General features: G+C 36.9%; 1 protein-coding gene and 2 non-coding genes across 6 annotated transcripts in view; all 3 read right to left on the bottom strand.

Annotated features, from left to right (window-relative positions):
* The window catches only part of Cnot1 (CCR4-NOT transcription complex subunit 1), a 79,444-nt gene that overhangs the window by 23,736 nt on the left and 38,400 nt on the right, over nucleotides 1-17,308 (bottom strand). For 2 of the 4 annotated variants that reach the window (XM_057753979.1, XM_057753982.1), the window contains exons 14-30: nucleotides 16,928-17,047; nucleotides 16,073-16,195; nucleotides 15,611-15,762; nucleotides 13,402-13,552; nucleotides 12,095-12,296; nucleotides 10,645-10,791; nucleotides 9,143-9,267; nucleotides 8,616-8,902; nucleotides 7,818-7,896; nucleotides 6,699-6,929; nucleotides 6,117-6,257; nucleotides 4,720-4,899; nucleotides 3,326-3,442; nucleotides 2,851-2,961; nucleotides 2,532-2,609; nucleotides 2,181-2,358; nucleotides 1,040-1,170 (exon numbers count right to left, since the gene is read on the bottom strand). In XM_057753979.1, the coding sequence (XP_057609962.1) occupies nucleotides 1,040-1,170; nucleotides 2,181-2,358; nucleotides 2,532-2,609; nucleotides 2,851-2,961; nucleotides 3,326-3,442; nucleotides 4,720-4,899; nucleotides 6,117-6,257; nucleotides 6,699-6,929; nucleotides 7,818-7,896; nucleotides 8,616-8,902; nucleotides 9,143-9,267; nucleotides 10,645-10,791; nucleotides 12,095-12,296; nucleotides 13,402-13,552; nucleotides 15,611-15,762; nucleotides 16,073-16,195; nucleotides 16,928-17,047 (2,553 nt within the window). The remainder of the gene's footprint in view (nucleotides 1-1,039; nucleotides 1,171-2,180; nucleotides 2,359-2,531; nucleotides 2,610-2,850; nucleotides 2,962-3,325; nucleotides 3,443-4,719; nucleotides 4,900-6,116; nucleotides 6,258-6,698; nucleotides 6,930-7,817; nucleotides 7,897-8,615; nucleotides 8,903-9,142; nucleotides 9,268-10,644; nucleotides 10,792-12,094; nucleotides 12,297-13,401; nucleotides 13,553-15,610; nucleotides 15,763-16,072; nucleotides 16,196-16,927; nucleotides 17,048-17,308) is intronic. The other 2 variants (XM_057753981.1, XM_057753983.1) reach the window with 1 other exon arrangement.
* Nucleotides 3,799-3,934, bottom strand: LOC130864231 (small nucleolar RNA SNORA46). Its single transcript, XR_009055925.1, has one exon. It is a non-coding gene; the product is annotated as a small nucleolar RNA SNORA46 (small nucleolar RNA).
* LOC130864232 (small nucleolar RNA SNORA50) lies at nucleotides 12,998-13,132 on the bottom strand. The gene has a single exon (XR_009055926.1). It is a non-coding gene; the product is annotated as a small nucleolar RNA SNORA50 (small nucleolar RNA).

The raw sequence follows: 17,308 nt of genomic DNA, 5'->3' as shown, positions 1-17,308 counted from the left end.
GCAATTCCTCATCAGTTCACAGTGGTGCACATCTTTAATCGCACCTTCAGTAGGCAGAGGCAGGAGAATCTGAGGCCAGTCTGGTCTACAAAGCGAATTCCAGGACAACCACGACAATTTCAGAGAGGAACCCTGTCTCCAAACAACAAAAAGCAAATTCTCAGGAGCCAGAGAAGATGGCTCACTGGTCATCTTGCAGAGGCCCCAGGATTTGGTTCCCAGAACTCACATGGTAGCTTCATTGCTGTGAATGGTCTCTAATTCCAGTTCCAGGGGATCTGGTGTCCCCTTCTTGCCTCCTCAGGCATACATGTAACTTACATATAATACATGCAAGCAAAACACTGATACACATAAAATAAAAATAAACGTTGAAGACTTTGGCTTAGAAATTCTATATACAAACTGCAGTCTGCCAAAAGAAATGGCTTAATATCAGACCAAAGTGACATGATAATGAAAGCAAATAATAAAGAAATAAAGAATACTAAAGCATAAATTAAGAATCCTTTGACCTATCTGTAGATTATCCAAAATTTGATTTTATTGCTAGTATATTAAATCACTGTGGGGTAGGATAAGAGTAACAAATAGGAATGTCACTCAAAGACAATTTTTACACGCAAAGGGATCTTCCTTGTTACATGCATTATAGAGCATGCACACATACACAGAGTTTCTTTGTGTAGCCCTGGCTGTCTTGGAACGTGCTTTATAAATGAGGCTGGCAGATTTGCCTGCCTCTGTGTCTGGAGTGCTGGAATTAAAGACATTTGAAGGAAACAAAACAAAAACCAAAAAAACAAAAACAAACAAACAAAACCACAACCAGTTGGTGAAGAGCAAAGGCCCACTGGTTAAGCACGTGCTGCTCTTGTGGAGGACCAGGAATTGATTACAGAACCAATAGTAGCTCATATCTGTAACTCCAGTTTCAGATCTGATGCACACATACACATGCATGTAAAACAATCACACATATAATAAATCAATATTTTAAACAAAGAAAGGAAGGAAGGAGAGATCAGTTTTTACTTACTGTAGGGTTTAGAGTGATGTGTGGGGCCAGGCCTGCCAGAGAATAGACATTGATGTCGTGGTAGCTGTACTGTGGCTGTGGTGGAACTGTGGCTGTACAGGTAGTACTGGTAGCTGGTGTTGTAGAAGTTGCTAGACGTAAAGAGATAAGAATGCACATTTGTTGACCACACACAAAAATTAACTGGCCATTATATGGACCTTGTATACTTCAACTAACTAAGTTAGACTCTTGAGAAGGGGGCACACTTAAGGTCACATAACACCCATTCTGAAAAATAAATTCTGTTACATGAACTATGAGCCAAGTATATAAATGTCCACCAGTGGCAATATTTCATAGCACAGAAACTTTTTTTTTATCCCATCCCCCTCCCCCTTTGATTGAGACAGGGTTTCTCTGTGTAACAGCTCTAGCTGTCCTGGAACTCAGAGGGCTCCACCTGCCTCTGCCTCCCAATTGGTGGGATTAAATGTGTTTTAAGGGTGAATCTACAAGATCCATGGGTACCTGTCTTCAACCTAGCCTTTACCAGGCTCACTTGCAATTTGTCAAGGAGTTAGGGGTGGGGGTGCGGAATGCTACAGGGTGGTGGCTGGCATATTTTACCAATACCTCACTGTTGAACATAACTACATGCAACACAAACATGTTTACTTGACTGGGTACCAGGCTGGGCGAGAACTAAGTATGTAGCTTAGGTTGGCGTCAAACTTACAACCCCCCTGGCTTTAGCTCCTCAAGGGCTAAGATTAGAGGCCTGCATCTCTAAACCCAGTCCTGATCGTCTTGATAGAGTTAAAATAATGTTCTCCTAGCAGGTGTACATGATCTGGCAAATCTTAGCCTTTAAGGAACAATACAGGCTATTGTGTTATTCAAGTATTTTTGATACTTAAAACAATGTAGGAGATAAACTAGTCTGGTTATGATACAGGGACAATTAATTGACTCATTTGCTTAAGAATATCTTAAGAGATGAGAGAAATCTGATTAGCTGTTACTCTCACTTGATTATTAGAAGACTCACCAAAAGGCAAACAAGATTTTATACAAGGTGGGATAGTTAATGGCTTGCTTATGTAGAGATGTATTGTTTGAGAAGATACTGGTTGACAAAAGGCTAGACTTCTGTACTTACTTGTCGTTGTGATGGCAGGAAGCTCTTCCGGCTGTTTGACGTCTTTCTTTGGAGCGGAGAGTTGTTCATCTAAGTTCTTCAGGCGGTCTTTATCTTTGAGTAGGTTTCCAGGTTTGAGCTCATTGATGTCTAATGCAAGGTTCTTACAGAGCACCTCAATCTCAAACTTCAAGTTTAACTGCATAATTACAGTATTCGATTAGAATTTAAGAGAAAAATCTAAGTTTTATTCATAAAATATACCACCTTCAATCCTATGGTACAATACCCACTGCCCTCTTCAACGTCTGCCTTTACTGCAAAGTTTAATTATCTTAAGACAGAGAATTCTCCAAGATGAGGCAATTTTACCTTTAAGTCATGCTCTTGGTGTAGCTCAGCCAATACATTCATAATTGCCATTGTCCAGGGGTTTGGTGGTCTGAAAACCTAAAGAAAAGTTACAGTATTAAGCTAGTTCTAAATCAAACCATTATTTAGTACTATTTCAACATTTTCATGATCATGACAAAATACTCCAGAAAAAATACCAAAGGTAATACATTGTTAGAATTTCACCTAACTTTATAAATAGCTAAGATCAGCTAAGGCAGACGTATGTGCAAAAGAACAAACCTACAATCTCTTAGGAATTGTGTTAACAATCTCTCAGAATTCAGCATTTACTCACCAGACTACGAATGCTGGACTCTAGAACTTTGGCAACAAAGGGCACTACATAAAGCAACTCTTGTTGTCCTTTAACATAAGCCTCTAGCAGCAAAGATTTCACATCCAAGTCCTAAAATTTTAAAACAAAACAAAACTTCTGAGAATTTGAGAATCTGCTCCAGAAGTCCTCGGGGAAAAGAATAAAAAAATAAAAACCAAAGACAAACAAAATAAAAACAAAACAAGGAAAGGTATCTCACTAAGTTCATCTCTCAAAATATAATCAATACATTATCATTGCCTGAGAAAAAGAAGGGGGTGCAAGCACACCTCACTGGCTTTTCCATATCCTAAACAAGCCCAAGAGACCATGGACATAGAATTAAGAATTCTAACATGGTCAAAGTCTTAAAAAAAAAAAAAAAAAAACCAGTGATAATTAAAACACTTCGTCCAGTCAACTTTTACACATGTATATCCATCTTAAAACTCACCGTGTGCAAAATGGGTTTATTTTTAGCTAATGTGATCATTCCTAGCCAATGCCCCAAGTTCTTCAGCAAAGAACGATCTGAGAAATTGGCCGCAGCTTTATCAGAGGTCAGCAGCACCTATAATAGTATAGGATTTATAAATATAAGAATAAGCTTTATGAAAGAAATTCTCCACTTTGTATCTAAGAATTCTATTATCTTTTCTAAAAGTCAGCTATCAATTTTGAGAAAGTACCCAAAGTAGATCTATTCCATATATCATATTGATATTATCTTACTATGTTTATAACCAAACCTTTGAAAATGTTTTAAGAAGCTCAATAGGTGGAATACTAATCTACCTTGTGCAAGACACATTTGGGTTGGAATCCTGTCAACACAAAGTAAACAAATAAATGGTTATTATTGAAATTTGTCTCAAGAGTATATGAGAACTTCCAAGATAACAGTAATAAGATAGTAAAAACTGAACACAATGTTCCTTAACTCCATATAGCACCAGCAAAATGGCACAAGTCAGCTGTGCAACAAGGAGCCAGGAATTCTTTTTGCACTACAGCGTAACCAAGAATGGGGAAAATTCCCATCCATAGGTTTAAATATAGTGCTACTTCCTAAGCCAGACCCAAGTTACTCAGCAGTGGGATGATCTCAGCTCTATCTTGTTTACACTGTTTCTTGAAAATGTTTAGTATTCAAACATAAATGATGGCTTAGAAATGAAACAGTTGAATTTTATACAACAAGTATAGTAAGAGCTTAACCTTATGCTGCCAAAGCTATTTCACAAATAGATCTGGGATCTAGATAGCCAACACTTGGCCAACAGAATGGTTTTCTTAAAGACTATTTCTAGTTCTTAAAAACCAAGAACTCAGAACATGCTATACTCAGAACATGTTGTGGCTGTGCACAACCACGTCCCCAAGATGGTATGCTACAAATAAACTGAATAGTTATATTTAACAAAAAGTAAAATACTGAAGCCATACGTGAAATGAAGAAAACAAATTCTAAGAGGTGATCACACTTAAGCAATATAGAAGGTTAAAAGATTAAATTTTTGGACCAGCTAGATGACGCAAATTAAAGTGTTAGCCACCAAATCAGATATTCTGGTATTTGATAGTCTATGTTTGAGCCCCAAGACCCACATTATAGAGAACCACCCCCTGAAAGCTGTCCTCTGAGCACACTTGTGCATAAGTGCATGAACACATATGCAAATGTAATTTTAAAAAAGTTTATAGAACCCAGTAGTTAAATATCATAAAGTCTATAGCACACTCCATGGGTGTCTAACATATTTAAAAAAGACAAACAGAACAAATTATTCAAGTTCTAGCTGCTAAAATCAACTTAAAGCAAATTAAAGGATATATAAAAACTCTTACTTTAATGTTTCTGTAGGTTTCATTCAGAACCATCTTGTTAAATTCTGGATTCTTCAATGTGTCAAGAAAGTTGGAATACAGGCTATGAAAGTTTGGCTCAATACTGACTCTTTTCATAACTAGATACTGGGAAACCCAAGGCATAAACTCTTCCTTCACGGTTTCTTTAAGCTCTTCAACCTAGCCAATTAACATGAAATAGGCAATAAAGAATTAGTACAAACAGAAAAATAGATACAACGAAGCCTGGGTTCTATGAATCACACCACACAGCATCCAGCCCCGTATAAACTCTAGCGCAATACTTATCTACTAAACTCTTGTATGATACTGAACTACTAAGCTGGGTCTCTCCCCATTTATTTTGACAAGTACACCTCAGATTCACAAGTGCAGGTACATATACCTTTTTTTTGAGGCATGGTCTACATAGCTTGAAACTCACAATGTAGACCAATGTAGGCCTCAAACTCACAGAAATCCCCCTGCCTCTCTTTGACTATGTTCTACCTAAAACCTACTTCTTATGATAATCTTAAAGACTGCCATTTAAAATTTCTATCTTAATTTTTGCTCTCAGAAGGCAAGCAATGTTCTTTATGCTTTTCAGAGCTCTACCTCACAGTACTTACTAGGTCCAGTTAACACTTAAAACAGTTTCTGGAAGAAGATAAAACAAAACCTTCCATCAAGGCTGGGCATGGTGGTGCAGAGGAAGAAGAATTTAGAGGTCATCATGATTAACATAGTGAGCTCTAGCTGGCCAAGACTACTTAATGAAGCCTAGTCTCAAACAAAAACCTGCCATCAAAAATAAAATAAATAAATAATACTTTATCAGGAAAGCATGACATTACTGCAAAACAAAATATCTGAAATGGATACATTGTTTAATTCCTACAAAAATACCCTTTTTCCCCTTTTTTAAAGACATGCGCCACCATGCCCAGTTAAAATCATACCTTTTAAACTGAGTTTGTTCACTCTGTTTTTAGGCAGGCTCTCTATCACTATAATAGAAAAACCTGGCCTTAAACTCCTTGTGTTAACGTTATTGTCTCACTTCGCTTCCTCAGTAGCTTGGACTGCAGACTCACACCATATATCTGACTTACTGAACTAAAAACGGTGGTAGCTTTTTTTTTTTGTTTTTTTTAAATCCCTCTTAGGACATACATGATCCAATCTACATGGCAAGTAGAAAAAGACAAGATCTCCTGAGTAAATTGGGAGCACGGGGACCATGGGAGAGGGCAGAAGGTGAGGGAAGAGGACAGAAGGGGAGCAGAGAAAAATGTATAGCTCAATAAAATCAATAAAAAAGAAAAAGAAAAAAAATCCCTCTATCCATCAAGGAAAAGGAGAGGGCATTTTATAAGCTATTATCTCATGCTTACCTTCTGGGTCATGTTTGACTGTGAGAGGTTGTTGAAGATAAAAGCAATTTTCTCTTGGATATTTTCTGGGGGCTCTACAATCCTCTCGGTTTGATCTGTAGCCACAAGCAATGTATCTATATTTGTTGTATTTATAGAAGGCTAGAAGTAATAAAATACATTAGATTAAAATAGTTGAGCTGTTTCATTGGGAAAAAAAAAATCACAGAAAGAAGAAAGGCTGGCTAGATAGCTCAGAGGAGAAAAGCACTTGCCTGTAAGTCCAAAGGCCTGACCTTAATGCCTGGGACCCACATGCCAGAAGGGGAGAAATGACTCTAAGTCCTCTGACTTCCACATATATATCACAGCACCAAACACACAAAAAATAACAAACTATAAAAGCAATGAAACACTTTTTAAAAAAAGATTATAGAGACTCCATCAGCATGAAAAACACATATGGTATAACTACATTAGTAAGATAGTTAAATCCATTATTAAAATATTACATAGTGGTCTTTGGGGAATGAATACAAGGAGAAATGCTGATCTTTATGCTTACATAATGCACAGAGCTGGAAAAGAAAAAGACCTACTTACTGGCACATCTTTCTTAAAGCTGACTCCCGTTGGCTTGGTGACTGTAACCGTTTTAGCAACAGTGGTTGTTGTTGAGGTGGTTACCATTGTGTTAACCTGACCCGCAAGAGGAGCTTTTGCTGGAACCTGGGCCTGAGCCTGGGCCTGAGCCAGTGCAATACTTCCAGGGGTCGTGATAGAGCCCTGCATCTTCACAGGAGGATCTCGAGACTGCTGTCCGTACTCAATATACTATGTGGGTACAGAGGGAAACATACAGAGGCTTACTTAATAGAAAGGGAGATTTGTTTCATTCATCATTATCATCATTTTGGAGACAAGAGTTTCTCTGCATAACAGCCCTGGCTGTCGGGAAATCACTCTGTAGACGAGGTTAGCATTGAACTCTAGAGATCCACCTGCCCCCAAGTGCTAGGATTAAAGATGTATGCCACCTCCACCCAGCTAAAATGAATAATTTGTCTTATATGTCCTCCACTTATGAAAGGATAAGAATAATTTCAAAGTTCTCTTGTAGTCTTTGTCCCTTAATCCTTGCCCTATACTGACAACAATAAACAAGTGGATACCGTGAACTCCTGTTAAGATAAAATATTAGTATGACAAAGTACTTTACAGTAGACTGGCAAAACTACTTATAAAAGTAGTCTCAGGGGGCTGGAGAGATGTCTCAGTGGTTAAGAGTAATGGTTGTACTAGAGTACCCGGTAACCAGACATATATGCAGGCAGACAGCAATGCACACAAAAAATAGTAGTAAAAGTAAATGATTTTAAAAAGTAGTTTTCGTTATCTGTAAATAAAATTCCTTAAAGCCTTAAAAATTCGAAATTTACATCAAACTTCTTTTTTATTGAACGCTGGCTTCAAACACACTACAGTGTGCTGTATGTCACCAAGGAACTGAATTTCACTTCCAAAAGCATATATAAATAAGAAAGAGGAGAAACGACACAAGTTGTCCTTCACCTCCATACAGGCCATGAAAAGTGCATGTCCTTTTATACATACACATAATAATGAAAAATTATTTTTAAAAAACCTTAATCTTAGTAGCATTTCTCATAAATCTCCAAACAGATCTACCCAGCTGGCAAGCAGTACAGATCAAGCACTCACCTCCTGCAAATGATGTGGAAACTGCATAAAGTGACTAATAGAAGCCAAGTGCTGACAATACTGAGGATAGTCCTTCAATCTGCCAAAAAAAAAAAAAAAAAGTTCATTCAGCATTTCATGTAAGAACAGAAAGAAAATGGGTTTTTATTTGTTTTTTTTTTTCCTAGATACTACTATATGAAATCATTTCCCCGCTGTTACTTTGACAAGACTGTCAGGAAGCCCAACAGGCAGTTAACAGTGCAGCACACAACCACGGAACTTAACAGTAGGAGGAAAAGCTCAAAGCCAACCTATTCATGTCTCAAAAAGGGAAACAACAAACAAATACAACCATTAATAACAAAGAGATGAACACCACAATAGGGGGAAGTGGAAGAAGGCAGTCATGACCATCATCACTCCAAATCAGAAAAAAACACTGCCCAGGTATGGTCACACAGGCTGGTAATTCCAGTACTTGGGACAGTGAGGGAAGAGAATTGTGATTTCCAGGCCAGAATAATACACATAAGACAGATCCAAACAAAAATTTTAAAAAGTGATGTAAAAAGTAATATAAATAAAGTCATTACCTCTATTTTGAAAAGATCATATTTTACTACCCCCCCCCAAACAAGACTGGGGGCACAGCTCAGTATACACTTAATGTAGAAGTGTGTACATGTGTGTATGTAATATAGACTAGTTATCGCTCCACAGTGAAGATTCTACCCAGAACTAGGAAAGTTGAGAATGGAAGATTCAAGTTTCAGATAAGAGTTGGGGAAGAAGAAAGAAGTCAAGCTATATACTCACCTATTTTTAAATCTATCTAGTGCAGCAATACCAAAATAATACATTTTTGATCCAAAAGGCTTCCGTAAGGCTTCAAGAACATATCGCAGGGCCAGACCCAATGCCATGTAAGTGACCAGTCCTTTTTCAATTATGCCACCAAACAGGCAGGCTGTTATATGTAATTCTTTATCAGGGTACTGGGGGAAAAACCGATATTCTTCAAACAAGTTCCTTAGCATACAGTTAAATACTTCTCGCTCCCTTTTTATAGTAGAGTCTTTAAATCTCTGTAGCATTTCTAGTACCTAGAAAAGTAAGATAAACACAACACAAACGTTACCAAGAGTCTTCCTATTATATCTTAATGGCAGACTTGCTAAGAAAAGTACTTACCAATAAAAAAGAGTTTAAGACAAACATTAAAATTTCGTAAATTACACAGAAATACTACAACACTTTAAGTGAATTTCTAAAAAAAACCTTGAAAGGGCACACTTACTTCCAGTTTATGAAAACACAAGTAATTACAAATCCCAGACACTCACCTCATCAACGGACATGGTTGGATGTGGTGGATGATTATATATTCGCTGGAAATAGCTGTTTGCTTCATCATCTATCTCTTTACTGAAGTGCTGATTGGCCTCTGGCCACACCTGAGACAAGTCGGCTGTTGGGGGTGGGAAGGGGGAAGGCTATCAGTATACATATGTAAGTCTTGAGAGCTAGAGACTGATATGGTCCTAACTTGGGGGGAGGCAGGGAGACTGAAGGAAGTTACCTACTGATTGATTTTACTAATAGACAAGAAAGACTTCTAAATAAATTACTCAGTTCTACTAAAGTATTTTCTATGTCTTACTGCAGTAAAAAGTTCACCAGACTACAACTCCTAACATATTTACCATTAACACAGCCCAGCCCACTCATGGTGAGCAAATCTTTACCAATTTAATAAAAACAGGATTTAACATAGAGCATGACATATAACACAAAGCATGCCACGAAACATTATCATTCAGACAAGCCTTTCACACTAACTCTCAAGTTGGTTTGTATTATTAGTATATTAATGTTATTTGAAGACAAAGTCTCAACTATGTGCCTCGGGCAGCCTTGGACCTTCATATGTATCTCTCTGTCTGGCCTTTCACTCAGACATCCAACTGCCTCTGCTGAAATTAACGGCCTGCACCACCAACACCTGGTCCGTTTTCTTTTTCTTTCTTTCTGAAAACTTATTTTGTTTGTATGGATGTTTTGCCTGCAAGTATGTACATACCTGGTGCCCTTGGAGACTAGAAGACTGTCAGATGCCCTAGAACTAGAGTTATATACACTTGGAAGCTGCCACATAGGTGCTGGAAATTGAACCTAGGTCCTCTGAGAATACCCAGTGCTCTTAACCTCTTTTTTTTTTTTTTTTTTTTTTTTTGAGAAAAAAAACTAGAACTAATGTGTATATAGTAAGTAAATCAGGGTAGCTAGAACTTGCTTCTGGTGCAGGAATTACATGTGTATACTACCATGCTAGCTCTGCCAATTCTTCTATTATAAATGTTTAGTTCCAGTAATAAGACAGACTTATGAGTCATTAACTATGGTGATAGGTAATATTACTAAGGAAGTGGGCCTTAAAAATCGGTCTGTTCCTCTTATTCATTCTTCTCCTGACTTCTTTCCCCAACTTGAGAAAGAGTTTCTCTAAATAGCTCTGGGTGTTCTGGAATTCACTATGTAGACCAATGTGGCTCCAACTCAGCCATCCACCTTCCTTAAATGCTGGGAATTAAAGGCACGTGACACCCCCTCTTATTAACTATCATTTTGTTCTGGCAATCCAGAATACAGAGTGATAGCTCTAGTTTTTTATTTGATTAATTCAAATTTGTGTATTCCCACAGGTCTAAGGACACACCATCTGATGATGACTCTATTATGAACATGAAAGTACATGTTTTTGTCTACATAATTCTAAGGACAACACACAGAAATGTTTTACATGTATCAGTCACGCTCCACAATCACAGACAACACTACCACTTACAAGGTTTCATCTTACTCTGCTGGAATGTAGGCTGGTTGAGTCCAGAGGTGCCCAGTTTCCTCTGTACAAAAGGGTCGTTGTTCACTGCAGGAAGTCCAAGGGCCCCAGTTCCTATACCAGTCAGGCTTCCTGTGCCAAGACCACCTACTAGAGAGAAGGAAGGCAGCCAGAAGTTCAGTTAGTACTTTCTGTTCTTTGCTTCAGAGAAAAATTAACTTATTGTGTGCATATGACATATATACAAATACATGTGTGCCATGGCACAAGCGCAGAAGTGAGAGGGCAAACTATAGAATTGTTTCTCTCCTTCCACCTTTACATGGGATCAGAGGATCAAACTCATATCTCCAGGCTCTCAGGGCCAAGAGCCTTGTCCACTGATCCATTTCACAGGCCACCCCATTTACAATAATAATAAATATGTAAGTTTAAAGTATACTCTCTCAAAGAATATCTACTAACTCAAGACTACAATGATTAGAATTAAAGAATTTCACGGAACCATTTCACAGCTACCATGAGCTAGGATTCTCTACTTATTCCCCTGAACTCTAATGCCAAAACTAAGCAAAGAAAAACAACTAAACCACAAACTCTAACAGTTATAGCTTTGCTAGGACCATTGGATTTAGTTTAAGTAAATGAATCGTCAGATCTAGAACCATACAGCAGCAGTAATTGCATCCCTTATTCATGACACATTACTCCTTCAGTTTTGATGTCCTAACTTACAGCTTGCACAAGAGAAGTAACTATGTATAAGGAGAAAAATAAAAACTTTACTTCACTATAAAATCACAAAACAGTAATACTGATAAGGAATTAAAAAGGTTTTAAAGACACACCAGTATTTTCTATGCAGATATAATACAAATCAGGCAGAACGAAAGTCTGAATTTGATATGTACAGTCTTTTCTACCTCTGTGATTCTTAAGGCTAAATTCAAACCATTACATGTGACTGGTCCACTACTAAATCCCTAGCACCAATAAAAATCACATTAAAATGTAACAAGTAACTAAGTGAGCACCATGGTACATATACTATCATTTGGTAACAAAAAAGTCTTCTCATACTATCTCAACAGAATTTACTACCATAACATCCTAATCAAACAGTATGTTTCTTCTTTTCTCTTTCACATTTTTTTTAAAGATTTATTTATTTATTATGTATACAACATTCGGCCTCAATGTATGATGCCCGGGCGCCAGATCTCAGTACAGATGGTTGTGACCCACCATGTGGTTGCTGGGAATTGAACTCAGGACCCCTGGAAGAGCAGCCAGTCAGTGCTCTTAACCTCTGAGCCATCTCTCCAGCCCTCTCTTTCACATTTTTGCTTAAAGTACCCTTCTTTTCCCAGTCACTCCAAACCCTCTAGCATTCACTAACAAGGGCATAACTAAAACTGAACAAAGAATTCCACCATACCCAACTTTCCCTTACCTGGAAGTTGGGATGAAAGTCCTCCGATACCACTGAATGCGGTTGTTTGATTTGGGGTTGAAAGAGGTGGAAATGCTTTTGCTGGTGACTGAGGAGTACTGAACGCAGAACCCAAATTTGGAGGAAAACCTTGCATACTCTGTGTGTGAGGGGCAGCTGAACCACCTATACTAAGAGATGCCATTCCACCAAGAGGGTCAATCTAAAGAAAAACATTAACCATGTATTACAAATGTTTTGAGGAAAGGCAAAAATGGCACAAATGTAGTTAATTCTTAGTAATACCTCTTTATACTCTTAAGCATGTTAACACCCACACAATTATTAAAAAAAAACAGTATCAAGTCTGCTAGTCATTTTTCATACTATATAAGTTTGGGTTTAAAGAGTTAAGCCCTGCCATAAAGTACCAGAGCCACAGGAGACTATAAAACTTAGAAGACAATTGCCCTCCCTATTGTTTGACTAATTTACTTTTATTAATAGCATTGGCCAGATATTACATTATTAAATCAAAACTAATTTCAACCTGTTGTTTCATTTACAACAAATAAAAGTATTAGAAATTATCTTTCAGTTTAAAAACATCAGAATTTATAATTTTTAAGATCAAAAAACATCACCTCTGATTTTTAAAAGAAGCAACAAAAACAAGGTGTGTGATTCAGAGATTGTTTTTAAAAACATCTAGTAACTATACTCCAAATATCTTAGTTGTGGCACCACTTCACACGTTCATGAGTATGGGAAATGACAAGCAAATCTCTTTCTAAAGTAGACACTGAAGAGTCACTAAGTGCCTTTCCTTCCTCAAACCCCAATCTGTCACTCAGTGCATCTGAAACAGAAGTGGAGTATGTTGCTCCCGAAGAGAATGGGGTGGACGATGTCAGGGAGTAACTTAAATGTACCTTGTTTTTAAAAGAGCAGTTCAGTTGAGAGCTGAAGAGCCCAGTTATAACAAGTCGTTATGCTCTAGTACTGTTGCTTGGCCCGTGAAGCTACAAACAAGACACATCAGATTCAAAGGCAGTGCTTATTTTCTCAAGAGTGTAATTCTAATTTTAAAAAGAAACCCTCTTCATTTACCTAAATAAATGGTTTTATATCTTTCCTCTCAGTTATGTTCTATTTGATTATTAAAGTCTACTCTCAGTTATAACGCCTATGGAAGGATCACCTTTAAAATACGCTACACATGCAGCTATCTAAAGTATAATAAACTCAAGTTGCTACTGAAGATGCAGAAGTTTGTGGTCTGTTCTGAATCTGAACAAATACAGACAAGAACTTTAACATTTAATTACCTGAACAGGAGAAATGGCATCTAAGCTGCTAGCACTAGGAGGGCGACCTTTTGACATAACTCCAGGTGGTGGCTGTCTGGCCTTATTCATTACATTACTGCAATTGGCTACCATGGTGAGGATGGTCTCTGATAACTCCTGAGAAACACTCCTACAAGGAGAAGAAAAATGTAATAGATGCTTGCCGTTTCCCAGAATACCTAAAGATATCAATCTGATCATCAAATAAGATGTTCTGGAACAATGGCTACATTTGTATCTCACGCCTTATATCTGCTATTTACCAACAGAATTTTCTGAACCCTGAGTTATCTTTAAAACTTTTGGTAAAAACTGTACTAAAGACATGTTTTACTAGTAGAATTAGAGAATGGGAGCAGCACACAAAGTGGCACATGCCAATAATCTCAGCCATCAGGATACTCAAACAGAAATACTGCGTAAATCTGGGAGTTTAAGACTAGCCCAGCTTGTTTCTTTAAAACGACAGCAGTAATAAATACCAGTACTCAGATAACTTAGGAAGCACTTATCAATTCAATGAACTCAACAGTTCTAGACAAATACAGCAACAACTACAAAAAACAACCGACATAAAATTTCTCAGTTAAATACTAGTGAACTAACTCAACAGCATACTGAATACACACACACACAAAGAATTATCATGTGAGATTTAATAGTAAGATACAAGGTCTGACCTCCAAAATCTCACTAACATAAGATCACATACCAAAAGAATTAAAAAAAAATTAAAAAAGAAAAAAATCACATGATAATCTTAGCAAATAGCACAAATTACTTTGACAAAACCCTTTCACAATAACCACCCCACTCAAAACAGAACTGGAAGCTGGGCTAACAACTGTAATCCCCAGACTCAGGAGGCTGAGGCAAGAAGGTTACTTTAGGGGTTAAAGGCCAACCTTGTGAATGAGTTCAAGGCCAGTCTGCACAACATAGTGAGACTTATCTCAAATGACAAAAACAGAAGAAAAAGAAAAAAGACCAAAAAAAAAAAAAAAAAAAAAAAAAAAAAAAAGTCAGGGAATTCAACCTGAAAAAGAAAACCTATGAAAACCCACAGGCATCAGCATGGTAAAGCACTTAACACTTTGCCCAAAATCAGAACAAGGCAATGCTCCATTCCCATTACATTACAAGAGTAGGAAGTAAAGAATATCCAGATTAGAAAATCAGAAAGTTAAGTCAGCTAGTGGTGGCAGGAGACAGGGACAGACGGATGTCCTGTAAGTTCGCAGCGAGCATGGTCTGTATAGTGAGCTCCAGAACAGCAGAGCTACATAAAGAGACCCTATCTCAAAAAATAAAGTAAAAAAAAAAAAAAAATCAGAAAGTCGCCTATATTTGTACTTATAGATAACACACTCTTTCATAAAATACCCAGCAATAAATTTAACATGGGGGCTAAGTGAGATGGCACCTGCTGCCAAGTCAAGCTCGACGGCTTAGTTTGATCCACTGAACCTACAAGGTGGAAGGAAAAGACTGACTCCATAAAATTGTCCTCTGACCTTCACCCCTTTGCACACAAGTGCACTTACACAAATGAGATGTACACACACAAGACAAACTTCTAATAAAATTGTTTTAATTAGCAAAAAAGACAAGTTTTGTATACTGAAAATACTATAGAACAAAATAGTCAAAGAACTAAAATACATAGACATCCCAGTTCATAGAAGTCTGAATTTTATTAGGATGGCAATTTACCTATGAAACTACTTTTTACAAAATCTTATATCATTTGTTTTAAGAGGCCTACAAGGCCTGATTATGAGCTGAAGATGAAACACACTCATTGTGAACCCAGAGCTCCCTTGCAATCTGCTATACAGAAATTCAAGAAAATTCAAAAAGAAAATTGGAAGGATCTTAATTACTCAATTTCAACATTTACTAAAAGGATGGTTTAAGACAGTATGGCATAGCAATAAGGAGTCATATAGGTATTTCAAGACAGAATTAAGAATCCATAAAAAAAAAAAAACACTTAACTTTTCTGAGAAGACAAGCTAAGAAATTATATTTTCATTCAGCGGTGTTGCTAAGACATACTGTTAATTCTGTAGCGACTTGGGACTAAAAAACCAACAGATTTCCTTTTCCTTTTATTCCTGACTGTTGAAATTATGGGCATGTACCACCCCAAGCCTGGCATAATAGACATTTCCAACTATATTCTTACCCTGCACAAGCCTGTAGACAAGCCAACATTGTTGCTAGAGTTTCAGCAGGAAGTTGAGCACTTTTCGGTTGATCTTTCTCTGGGGCAAGTCCACCCAAAATAGAAGGGCACCTTCTCTTTAAAAAAGTCATGCATGCCTGAATAAAAGGCTCCTAAAAAAAAAAGAAGAAGAAAATGCTTCAGTGTATTTTACATTTAGCTTAAATACTTTCAAACTGAAGAACTAAACAATGTAACTAAGATCTACAATAAATGACAGTAAAATAAGATTTTAGATATATCTTAAAAGGGGCCTTCTTGGGATAGGGATGTGGCTCAGAGGTAAAGCAATGGCCTAGCATGCACCAGGTCCTGTGTTAAACATCTTTTCATTTTCCTTTTTTTTTTTTTGAAAAAACTATTTCTTTAGACATTTTAGCCACCAAATTTTTAAAGAATGAGCAATTCCTGCTTACTGCTTACCCCATGTTCTCTTATTTTATCTGTTAGCCACTTGTCAAGTTTGAGGTATTCACGACGTGAAGCAAGTGCAGCAAGGTCAATAACAAAGGCAAATGGAGTGCCATTTAGCAGCATTGACAAGGCCTAAAGCAGAACATTTACATAGTCAAGTAATAACCATTTCTTTGTACTATTTTCTACTTCCTGCTTTTAATACACAAATCTACTAAAAAAAAACATCTATTTTTTTTTTTTGGAAGGATGTACTCTATTTAGAATCAAGGCCCCTTTTTAAAGGTCAACTCATGACCACTACTTGGTTCTTTTTCAATTAACAATATCAAAATCAAAATAAGAGGGTAAATAATGACCCTTTCCCATTTTTTATCATCTACGTGCAAGTTTAACATAACCTAAACACCAATTACAACACTTTTTATAACACATGATAAAAGATGACTAGCAGAAGATTCTAAACAAATTTGCTAGAATTGAAACAATTCTGCTTTCTACAAAATTTTAACTCACCGATTACTCATGACTGAAGCTCAATCATCACTTGCTTTAAAACAGTCTTGCAAGGCTGGTTACACAGCTTTATGGTAGTTTGCCTACCTTTCTAATCCCTGATAAGTCAATTCTGAACACCACGATGGCAATCAATCAAACAAACCAGCCTTTATCTGAATCACACCAACCAAAAATAAACACTGTGCTTATCTAAAACTATTTTCGTACTTTTCAATGTACAAAGCAAAATTCTAAATCTTAATTCAAATACACTAGTTACATGTACAATATTCCTAACACATGTATATTATATTAAAACATATTAATCATTAGTAAACAGTTGCTGTTGTATTCCTCTGAAGTCACCTTCAAGTCCTGGGCCACGTCAAGTATTCGAGACAATTTGGCCTGATCATATTGTTCCCCTCTCATGTACCATTCTGCCATTGCATGCATTATAAGTTGGCGAATTGATGGAGACTGTCCCTTTAAAAAAAAAAAAAAAAAAAAAAAGAGGGTAAAGTTAAAATGGCAACCCTGCTAGCCATTTGATAAGGATTATTACAAATGTCTAGCTAATTTTCCATGTTCTACTTTAAAAATATCACTACAGAGGTTCAGCTTAGGCTTAAGCACTATGTAATTACAGTAACATTATTTACACCTTCCCAAACCTGGTCAACTACTCCAAAAATTCTGTTTTTCTATGAGCATGTAAGTCTGATTATTCATTTTCAAGTATGAAAT

Source organism: Chionomys nivalis, chromosome 21 (genome assembly GCF_950005125.1).
Source record: "Chionomys nivalis chromosome 21, mChiNiv1.1, whole genome shotgun sequence".
Taxonomy (NCBI): domain Eukaryota; kingdom Metazoa; phylum Chordata; class Mammalia; order Rodentia; family Cricetidae; genus Chionomys; species Chionomys nivalis.
Note: the sequence above shows the minus strand (reverse complement) of the source record. Positions and strands in the feature narration are given on the sequence as shown.